The 11,910-nt window shown below is 45.3% G+C and overlaps 1 protein-coding gene across 1 annotated transcript in view; it reads right to left on the bottom strand.

The window, feature by feature from the left end:
* The window catches only part of adamts14 (ADAM metallopeptidase with thrombospondin type 1 motif, 14), a 74,772-nt gene that overhangs the window by 22,829 nt on the left and 40,033 nt on the right, over positions 1–11,910 (bottom strand). Inside the window, exons 5-6 of the mRNA XM_083636208.1 lie at positions 9,277–9,360; positions 4,479–4,626 (exon numbers count right to left, since the gene is read on the bottom strand). Coding sequence (XP_083492334.1) covers positions 4,479–4,626; positions 9,277–9,360 — 232 coding nt within the window. The remainder of the gene's footprint in view (positions 1–4,478; positions 4,627–9,276; positions 9,361–11,910) is intronic.

Here is an 11,910-nt window from a genome sequence, read left to right as displayed (position 1 = left end):
ATCTCTACAAATATGATTTTACTTTGATAGGTTTGATTGAACCAACAACCTCTCACAATAGTGATTATGTTAGCGGAGCCCCCGGGGAGAGCTACTGAGAATAGCAACGTAATGAATCATTGAAGGAATGTGAAAACTGTAAGTAACACATCACATAAACATCATACAGGGCAGTGTAGGTTCGAGCTGGGGTTTGCATTAACACGCAGTCTGTGCTCATAGCTAGATGCCATTCACTGTGTGTAAGCGTCTTCGGCGGCTACGCTAAAGAAGCGCCACCACATACTGTAGCCTACAATTACTACTGCCACGGTGCCAACAACAAAACACCTGGAAGGTAGGAAGTGATCGATGCTAAACCACAGCAGACGCTGGCAACAGTTTGACTGACTGCAGTGGGTTCTGAACACGCCTGGAGGATCTGTCTGGGTAACAGCTTGTGTACTCAATGTGTCTTTAATGCACTTTGAAAAAAAAGCCCTGAGCCAAACAGCAAGCTTGGAAGCCTTTCATAAAAACCCAGCATACAGATCAACCCAGTATATTGATAGAAAACACAGGTACCCCATACAACAGACTTATAAAAACCCAGCACACAGATCAACCCAGTATATCCATAGAAAACACAGGTACCCCATACAACAGACTTATAAAAACCCAGCACACAGATCAACCCAGTATATCCATAGAAAACACAGGTACCCCATACAACAGACTTATAAAAACCCAGCACACAGATCAACCCAGTATATCCATAGAAAACACAGGTACCCCATACAACAGACTTATAAAAACCCAGCACAGATCAACCCAGTATATCCATAGAAAACACAGGTACCCCATACAACAGACTTATAAAAACCCAGTATATCCATAGAAAACACAGGTACCCCATACAACAGACTTATAAAAACCCAGCACACAGATCAACCCAGTATATCCATAGAAAACACAGGTACCCCATACAACAGACTTATAAAAACCCAGTATATCCATAGAAAACACAGGTACCCCATACAACAGACTTATAAAAATCCAGCACAGATCAACCCAGTATATCCATAGAAAACACAGGTACCCCATACAACAGACTTATTATAAGCAAAGCACAAAAATGAAACATGACTCGATCAAGAAATGTGCAGCGTTTCAGCTTTAGCGCATGTGGCTTGGTTCAGAAGCACGTTCTGGCCTTTTTGTCTTTTTTGGGGGCTGGATGATAAATGTCATGCTTTGTGACCGTCAGAAGACTTTTGGCATGCAGGTAAAAAGCAGAAAATGCAGAAACAGACAGATGATAAAAGCTCTTGAAAGGCATGTTGGTGGTTGTAAAAAAAAAAAGAAAAAAAAAAGAGAAATGTCTGCAGCAAGTTATTTCAGTGATAGCAAAGTGGTATTTGCTACAGTAGGAATGTCATGGTCATGATGATGGTCTGGATGGCTTAGTGGAGAAAAATGGTTGATGAGAATGAGAATTGATTCACCCTGAGAAAATGGAGAAAAAATGCTCCTATTCAGCGCCATGAGTGAAATAGCCAAACATGAAAGCAGTGGTGGAGCGTCCCTTTTATCTGAAAGCCGAATGAATGAAAGGGACGCAGGAGAATGCAGCGGACATTTCAATGAAGAGGCCATTATGAGCGTTGCACATTGAAGCGAAAGTGCAGCAGAAGCCATGGTGAAAAATGTCTATAAGCTATATATTCTATATTGCTGATTTCATGAGTGAGGAAGAGATGCTCTGTGGTCGTCTGGCTGACAAACTCACACATGAAACATACTGCATGGGAAATGAGCGAGTAACAGATGGCATAACAAGCACTGCGTGATAGCATTCACGGCTATCGTTTATGGGCACATTTTTCAAAGACGGAAAACTCACTATCAAATGTTATTATGTTGTTATGTGTCGGGACTTCTGAGATTCATCGTCTGAAATCTGCTTTGCAGTCACACCGTACGGATTTTCCCTCCATTACCCCCCCCCCCCCCCGCCCCCATCGCAAAGTCCATATTTGGATATACTGTAGAATCTATCATCTCACAGCAAAGCTCTGGCATGAGGGTGTGATGTCTGCCCGTGACCCTGGGACACAGCACCGGGTCCAGCCCAACATGAGGCAAGGTGCCATAGAAACGGGCCTGTTATGAACACACAACAGCTGGGGCCATGGCAACATCCGAAGGTGTGACACGCAAAGCAGGTAGTCTCTGATCGTCCTCTAAACATGACACGTTACAAATATAACACACGCTGGTGAGCGCTACTGAACGTGAGCACAGAAGACGTCTGTGTTGGTTCTGTTCTCACAAAGCTGTCTGCTGGCGTTGGTTAGGCTGCTCACTTCAACATTTTGTGAAAAATCATCTCACAAGTGCTGAAAAGAAGAAATACAGCATGAGACAAAGGCTAAACTCATATAACATGTATGAAACTCTTTCTCCTAATTAGGGATGCACAATATTGTTTTTTTTTTGTACGATATCCGATCATTTTAACTTTTTTTTCCAGATTTTTCTCCCACAATTGTACTTGTGCCGATCTGGGAAGAGCCGTAGACTAGCACATGCTTCCTCCGATACATGTGCAGTCGCCAGCCACTTCTTTTCTCCTGACAGCGAGGAGTTTCACTGGCAGGACGTAGCGCCTGGGAGGATTACACTATTCCCCCAAGTTTCCCTCCCCCCCGAACAGGTGCTCCAACCAACCAGAGGAGGCACTAGTGCAGCAATCAGGACTGATACTCCTCCGGCTTCCCACCCGCAGTGTCTGTAGGAACGTCTGGCCAAACTGCTGGGAATTGAACCCGGGTCTCCAGAGTGGTATGTGACTGCTTTTACCCTCTACACTACCCAGATGCTCTACCAATATCCAATATTTTCTTCTTTCTTCTTTTGGATGATTGCCGATGCTGATATCGATATTTGCACGCATTTTTTTCAACCTGAATTTTTCCGAGAAAATCAAGTCTCTCCTGAAGTGGAATTAGGACATTGTTATGCCTACTCTTATCGTGATGGCCCGATGCAGACAAATATACAATGTGTTTCAAAATGTACACATTCACTGGGCAAAATAAGAAAACTAACTTAGAAAACATGCCATGTTTTTACGTAACATTTTCTTTCAAACAAAAATGTAAGATTCTTACAGATACTTAAACAGGCTTGGATGATGCTCTCCCTGAGACAATCCTGACAATATAGCCACCACAACCAGGGGAAACGTGGAGCATTTAGTCAAGCATTTACTGTAGTCAAGCATTGAGCATTTGGCCATAGTTAAAGTGTCATTTTATCGGCCTGTCATATCAGCAGAAAAGTTTGTTTTAGGCCAATGCCGAGAATTATATATATATATATATTTTTTTTTATATACATTTTTCCTGATTTTTTATCCCATTTTTATCCCCCATTAGTGCTAATTTTAATTTGTTTATCCGGTTTATCCTGGTTGCTGCTCCACCCTCTGCCGATCTGAGGAGAGCCGAAACTGGCTCCATGCTTCCTCCGAGACATGGGCAGTAGCCAGCCGCTTCTTTTCACCTGACAGGGGAAGCTTCACCGGTAGGACATAGCACGTGGGAGGATCACGCTATTCCAACGAGTTCCCCTCCCTGCAAACAGGCACCCCGAATGACCAGGCACCACTTCAGCGACCAGGATATTGCATGTTTTGGTGAGGGGTTCCTATATGAAGGAAACCCCCAGGGGGCATGGGGAGAACATGCAAACTCCACACAGAAAGGCCCTTTTGACGACCCCACCCGGGCGGTGGGCACTCGAGGACATGCAGACGGGCACGCACTCCTTCAGCGCTCACAGCGTCCCAGGTGGGAATCGAACCCAGGACCTAGCTGTGAGGCGACAGCGCTACCACTGAGCCACCGTGCCCCCGGAGAATTAGTTTTAAAGCCTTTATCGGCCGATACCGATGACATGCCAATATCATTGTGCATCCCTACTCCTAATACAGTACATACATGTGTTATTAGGACCGATGATCATGGCTAGTAATAGCCCTGCATTGGTTATTTGTGAGTGGACCCAAGCAAGTTCATCCTGAACTTTACCAAACAGTTGTGCATAAAGACAACTCAAATTCCATCAATATCATGAACGTAAAGTTGAAGAATACAAAAACAACAGTTATTGTTACACAAATTAAATCAAAACACTTATGCATTTCTGTTTTTTCTCCACATGCCAAAAAAACCTTCTTTTGCATTATGAATTAGAATTTTCAAACCCAGGGTGGCATCCATGTCAAGTCAGCAAGGTGTTGGAAAACTCAACTGAAGGTTTGTGCGTGAGGTTGCCGCCGCCACAATCGGGTTCTTGACCTCGGCTGTGGCGTCGCCCCGTTTCCACTGACCTTACCTGGGCAAGACTTGAAGCCAACCCCTTGTGAACGGAAGCAGATACCAGCACTCAGTCTGCACAGGCCTCGATCGAGAAGAATACAGTACCTTGCATACCTGCGGGACCAAAATCTTGCCTTGTGAGGAAGATGGCATGGTCGTGGTACTCATCGTGGTCGGGGTCGCGGCGCTGCTGCGTGTTGGCCCATCGACACACCTGCTCCAGGCTGCGGGATGGGTTGCCACGCTCGATCAGGCTTATAGACTGTGGAAAGACAAGGAGGATCATTTTACTATACTCTATAAACTGCTGTGTCAATAAAAAGAGAATGCTCACATCAGTTCCTATTCGCTCTTATCGCTATTTCTTCAAGCGAATCGAGTCTTAAGAAAAAAAACAGACACCCTCAGTTCAGGCGCAGGTGTGCATAAATGGATGTGTTGCAGAAAATAGAGGTTACATGATGTGCTACATGCCGACTGTCTGACACTGTCTGACCACGCTAATGCTGTGGTCCATATATGCGAGTCGTCATTTGTCAAGTTCAACTGTGCCTCTCTTCCTCCTGCACTACTCACCACTGTTAAAAAGAGTTTGGTCAAAGAATATTTAAGTGTTAGGAAACCATGACTTCTTTGATGACTCTGGTGCCCAGAGGATGTCATGATTTCAGATCGAAGTCCTATTGTGTGTAATAGTGCTCAATACATACAGTAGCAACACATCTTAGTTTCAATGTTTCTATGACTATGAAGTGGAAATTGTTTTTATGCTAGAAACACAAAACTCAGTGGAATGAGAAGTCAATATGTCCCCTATCATTGTTGGAGATTTCCATCAAAGGTAACCCAGTAGGCCTATGTCCTAAAGCATGACATGGCTTATGCTTCTGTTAGTGCAATGGCCTACATGTATATTGTACTTGACAACCACAGTGCCCATTCAGACTGTGAGGGACCAAGAAATGAAATTGTCCAGACAGAGGCACTGGCAAAGTCCGAAAAATATTTGTGCTGCCTTTAAGTCTTTTCTCTGTGTGAGCAGCAAGCTAGCCGAGTGGGCCGGTCTTTTCTCTGTGTGAGCAGCAAGCTAGCCGAGCGGGCCGGTCTTTTCTCTGTGTGAGCAGCAGGCTAGCCGAGCGGGCCGGTCTTTTCTCTGTGTGAGCAGCAGGCTAGCCGAGCGGGCCGGTCTTTTCTCTGTGTGAGCAGCAAGCTAGCCGAGCGGGCCGGTCTTTTCTCTGTGTGAGCAGCAGGCTAGCCGAGCGGGCCGGTCTTTTCTCTGTGTGAGCAGCAGGCTAGCCGAGCGGGCCGGTCTTTTCTCTGTGTGAGCAGCAAGCTAGCCGAGCGGGCCGGTCTTTTCTCTGTGTGAGCAGCAAGCTAGCCGAGCGGGCCGGTCTTTTCTCTGTGTGAGCAGCAAGCTAGCCGAGCGGGCCGGTCTTTTCTCTGTGTGAGCAGCAAGCTAGCCGAGCGGGCCGGTCTTTTCTCTGTGTGAGCAGCAGGCTAGCCGAGTGGGCCGGGAGTGGAGACACACACGTTCAACATGTTTGAGCTCATCTAATTGGAGCTGTGTAAACAGCCTCTCTCTGCTTTGGCAACCAGACAGCAGAAACCAGATGCAATGTGCTTGGTCAGGAGTAAGCAGCAGCCAGTTCTGTAGACGAAACGGAACATCAGTGTGTGGATGGGACTGTTTGCTGCCCTGACACTGCATACTTGCTGCCCTGACACTGCATACTTGCTGCCCTAACATAAGGTGAGCAGATTTCTCAAATGATAATCGGGGACATTTTCTGGTCCGCTAGGGGGGCCCAGGGGGGGCTGTGCCCCCCCTGCTTTTAGAAAATTGTGTACATTTTACAGTAAAATGCATAAATCTGGTGCACTTTGAGAGCAAAAGTAAGAGGCTAGATCTATGAAGAACTTTGTGATTTTGAAACAATTGAAAAAGAAGCAGTTTACAATGGTTACTATTTATCTGGCACAATTTACCACAAATTAGACAGCCTAGGTAATTCATGGGAAATAGGCTACTGGTGTATTGTGTAGAGTGGCAGGAAGAGAGGGACAACTTCTCTCTTTGACCTCACCAACTGGTGGATAATTTATTTACACAAAACAAAAACATTACAGTAGTGATTTATTACCTCAGTAAACACTTTCCTTGAGTTTAGGGTGTCGCTCACCAGTTTCAAGTATTCAATGGCCACATGACCATATTAACTGCTAATTTAATATTAAATGCTGACAAAATAATTTAAAAAATCATGTTAATACTAAAAGGCAATTTGAATTATTAAAATTGTAATCTAGGGATAAATATGACCTATTGTGTTTAATTTAAACCAGGGGTTATCAAAGTTTTGATGGCTGAAGGCCAATTTAGGGAACAGTAGGCTAATGACTAGATAACAATGATCCATTGCCAATCATGTTAAAAATTGTAATTTTTTTCAATGGAGTTTGGTGTACATAAAAACGTTACTGACTTCTCTGCAAAAACGTTTTGAGTTAGTTACTGCACTTACTTACCAGATAGTTTTACTGTACTTTTAACTATTCAAAACAACTGGGATGGATAACCCGCTGAATGGGGTCCGGTAAACAAGGACGGTAGCAAAAGCAGCAAGCAGACTCCGCCTCTCGTTCGCCACCTCTGGGGCTTCAGTTGCGTGCGGCTGGGTCCTGGGAAAACCACGGCACGGGCAGAGGGAGGACATCTACTCTGTGATCTACTCTGTCACACACAGGCAGCACTTTGCACAACGTGCACAATGACAGGCTTTTGTGGTGCCGCAAATGCTCTGTTATCGAGTTTCTTGCCAGTATTATTATTTGACTTTGTGGCTGAAATCGGGGACATTTTCGGGGACAGCTCCAGCCGGGGACAGAGCACCGAAATCGGGGACTGTCCCCGAAAATCGGGGACGTCTGGTCACCCTACCCTAACACTGCATATTGTCTGTAGGTACACACAGCACTGCTAACTCACTGCTGATGCTACCAGTTTCTATACGGTATATATACTGTATCTATACATTAGCATTCCAAACGTAATAGTATTTCACAGTCCGGTTGAAGAAAAAGGTAACATTCCTAATCTAGAGACTAGACTAGGAGACTAGAGAGAGTCATCTGGTTCATGGGCAATATCAAAATATATAGCCTAGTATGAATAGGAATCTATTAAACATGTACCGTAAGTAAGTACATTTTATTTATAATAAAGCGCCTTTCAAAACCAGTGTTACAAGGTGCTGTACAAAGCAACATTAAAAATAAGAAGGTAACGGAAGGATCGGAGCAACGGTGTGCCTTGCAACTCCGGACATAACACGCATACACATACACGCATACACATACACGTAGACACATACACGCATACACATGTACACATACACGCATACACATACACGCATACACATACACGCATACACATACACATACACGCATACACATACACGCATACACATACACGCATACACATACACGCATACACATACATGCATACACATACACGCAAACACATACACGCATACACATAGAGAGCACTCCACCGCCCCTATGTATTTACAATCCATGGTTGAGCTCCAACCATTGCATAGCTCTCTCCGTACCTCCACCCGTCCTGTCCGTCTAGCCCCTCCATCACTATGCGGACCCGGGGGTCGCTCATCTACATCCCGACTCTTTTACTCTTTGGCGCCACAATGGTGGAATGAGCTCCCCCTTTCGGTCAGTTCAGCTGAAACACTGCCTATTTTCCGTCGTAGACTAAAGACTCACCTATTTGGACTATATCTTGGCCCTTCCGGATCTGTCTTTTCATAAGTGCTACTTTTCAATTGTCGATAGTTTACCTTGCTTATTGTTTGCTATGTGTTTATAAGTGCTACTTTTTATAAGTGTTTGTTGTCTTTTACCTTGTTCATTGCTTGATATATTTTTCTGTATTGTTGCTGATAATGTGTATTCTTTGATTTTATATTGTACTGCACTGTATTGTATTGTAAGTCGCTTTAGACAAAAGCGTCTGCTAAATGACATAAAGTAAAGTAAGTAAAGTACACGCATACACATACACGCATACACATACACGCATACACATACACGCATACACATACACATACACGCATACACATACACCCATACACATACACGCATACACATACACGCATACACATACACGCATACAGCTCTCCTATTCTAGTAGTAGGATAATGATATGAATGACTTTGCACCCTTTAACAGTGAAAATATTTATCTCATTAACTGGAACAAGAACATTCTCTGTGGAGCAGGTGTGGTGCATTGGTGATGCCTTGGTCTGGCTGCCATAGTGATGGGAAAGTTCACACACATCATCACATCACAGCCCTTTAAACTTGCATTACCACCAGCTTTCAGAAGATCTGGACAATTTCACCAGGCAAGTAGCGGTGATCTTCATGAAGTTGTGGACCCTGCAACAGGCCTCTTGCCGAAAGTTGTTTTTGTGCTGCATATGGATAACCACATTGAAATATGCATGAAACGCGGTGCACTGTCGCTATTTCCTTGGCAGTTATGTGCACTTCCACTCATTGCCTGGTGTGTGAATCATATGTTGCTGTTTTCTCAGTTTGTCTGACTCTTCAACAGACACCCAAATGGGATATAGGTTGAATCATTATAGTAGGATATTATATCAATTGGTGATAGATAGTATCAATCAAAATATTTATTTATATGAAAATGTTGATATGAAATTTATTTGAAGCCTAGTCCTACACCTAATCTGTACCTGGATAGATGTTTCAATTGACCAACTGTATAATACACAGTATGTATTTATACTACTGTATGTGCATAATATGAAATACAAATAATGTGTAACATATAATTCATAACAAGCATAATGTCAAGGTTGAATTCTTACCTGTCGGTACCCGACCATTATCATGCGGACAAGGACAATGTTGATGTTGGTTCCCAAAGATTCATCATGGTAGATTTCATCAACCTGAGAGGAGCAAGAAAACAAACAGCATCACACTCGCGCAACTCTCCAAATGTGTACATGTACCGTAACTTTTTAGTCTTTTCTCTGTGTGAGCAGCAAGCTAGCTGGGCCGGTCTTTTCTCTGTGTGAGCAGCAAGCTAGCTGGGCCGGTCTTTTCTCTGTGTGAGCAGCAGGCTAGCTGGGCCGGTCTTTTCTCTGTGTGAGCAGCAAGCTAGCCGAGCGGGCCGGTCTTTTCTCTGTGTGAGCAGCAAGCTAGCCGAGTGGGCCGGTCTTTTCTCTGTGTGAGCAGCAGGCTAGCCAAGTGGGCCGGTCTTTTCTCTGTGTGAGCAGCAAGCTAGCCAAGTGGGCCGGTCTTTTCTCTGTGTGAGCAGCAGGCTAGCCAAGTGGGCCGGTCTTTTCTCTGTGTGAGCAGCAAGCTAGCCAAGTGGGCCGGTCTTTTCTCTGTGTGAGCAGCAGGCTAGCCAAGTGGGCCGGTCTTTTCTCTGTGTGAGCAGCAAGCTAGCCGAGTGGGCCGGTCTTTTCTCTGTGAGAGCAGCAAGCTAGCCGAGGGGGCCGGTCTTTTCTCTGTGTGAGCAGCAAGCTAGCCGAGTGGGCCGGTCTTTTCTCTGTGTGAGCAGCAAGCTAGCCGAGCGGGCCGGTCTTTTCTCTGTGTGAGCAGCAGGCTAGCCGAGTGGGCCGGTCTTTTCTCTGTGTGAGCAGCAAGCTAGCCGAGTGGGCCGGTCTTTTCTCTGTGTGAGCAGCAAGCTAGCCGAGTGGGCCGGTCTTTTCTCTGTGTGAGCAGCAAGCTAGCCGAGCGGGCCGGTCTTTTCTCTGTGTGAGCAGCAAGCTAGCCGAGTGGGCCGGTCTTTTCTCTGTGTGAGCAGTAAGCTAGCCGAGTGGGCCGGTCTTTTCTCTGTGTGAGCAGCAAGCTAGCCGAGTGGGCCGGTCTTTTCTCTGTGTGAGCAGCAGGCTAGCCGAGTGGGCCGGGAGTGGAGACACACACGTTCAACATGTTTGAGCTCATCTAATTGGAGCTGTGTAAACAGCCTCTCTCTGCTTTGGCAACCAGACAGCAGAAACCAGATGCAATGTGCTTGGTCAGGAGTAAGCAGCAGCCAGTTCTGTAGACGAAACGGAACGTCAGTGTGTGGATGTTTGCTGCCCTGACACTGCATACTTGCTGCCCTAACACTGCATACTTGCTGCCCTAACACTGCATATTGTCTGTAGGTGCACTGCTAACTCACTACTGATGATACCATTCTCTATACTGTCTACCTTTAGCATTAGCATAATAGTTCTGACTATTTTAGAACAAGCGCAAATTTGCTATAATGAAAGGCAGCGTGTGTGTAACTGATGACATCATCCGTCATCTGGCTGCCTGGCAAAAATATTGCCAGGCAGCAACCCAGCTGACTCAGGGTTGTGAGTCAGCATCAGACACAGCCAGATTTAGGCTGGCAGCCAGCTGTCGCCGGAGTGATTGTGATGTCAGCAATGATGTCATCAGTGATGTGACAAGACCAATTGTGAGCCAGCTGCCTGGCAAAAAGGTGACATTCCTAATCTAGATTAGGAGACTATAAAAATCTTTCTAGGGTGGAGCCTCTGGAGACGATATGCCATGCCACACCTTTTTGGGGGTTCTGACAAAACTCATGCCAACTCATCCACTTAACATGCTTCACGCCCTCAACCAGTTTCTCTGGTTCGAGTCAATTTCTTGTCATCAGTGATGTCACTCCAACCATTGTGACATCACTGATGATATCACAACGTATGTGAGTGTGAAGGCATAAAATACGTAAAATATTGCATGGGTAAATTTTCCTCCCCCGTTTTCCCCCCACACCAGATTCATGCCAGACCCATGAAAAGTGTTTTGGCAACTTTTAGAGGCATCGGCGCAACGGTGTGCCTTGTGTTGGACAAACCAACATGCACACACGCACGCACGCACGCACGCACGCACGCACGCACGCACGCACGCACGCACGCACACACGCACACACACACACACACACACACACACACACACACACACACACACACACACACACACACATGCCTCCAATTATAGTAACTGCCTCACTGAAATAAAAACCTGGATTAACAACTTCCTCAAACTCAACTGCAATAAATCAGAACTCATCATCGGTCCAAAATCCCTCCTCCCAGAACTTCTCACTCTGCATCAACGGTCACAGAGTCACACCCTACCCCCTGGCCTGGACCAAAACCTCTGCATTACTATGGATCCCACCCTCTCCTTCAAGTCACACACACATCAACAACATCACCAAAACGTCCTTTTACCATCTCCATAACATTGCATGAGTCCGCCCCACCCTCTCCTCCTCAGCCGCAGAAACACTCATCCATGCCTTCATCACCTCCAGACTAGAGTACTGCAACAACATTCTCTACGGCCTCCCTTCCACTGTCTAAACTACAATACGTTCAGAACTCAGTATTTGTATTTTTCTGTATGTGTATGTTTATGTTATATGTTTATCTGTTCATCTAAAGCGTCTTTGAGTACTTAGAAAAGTGCAAGTTTTATTATTA

The sequence above is a fragment of the Poromitra crassiceps genome, assembly GCF_964638095.1.
Source record: "Poromitra crassiceps genome assembly, chromosome: 4".
In the NCBI taxonomy this organism is placed as follows: domain Eukaryota; kingdom Metazoa; phylum Chordata; class Actinopteri; order Beryciformes; family Melamphaidae; genus Poromitra; species Poromitra crassiceps.
The sequence above is the reverse complement of the archived record's forward strand: the minus strand, read 5'-3'. Positions and strand labels throughout refer to the sequence as shown.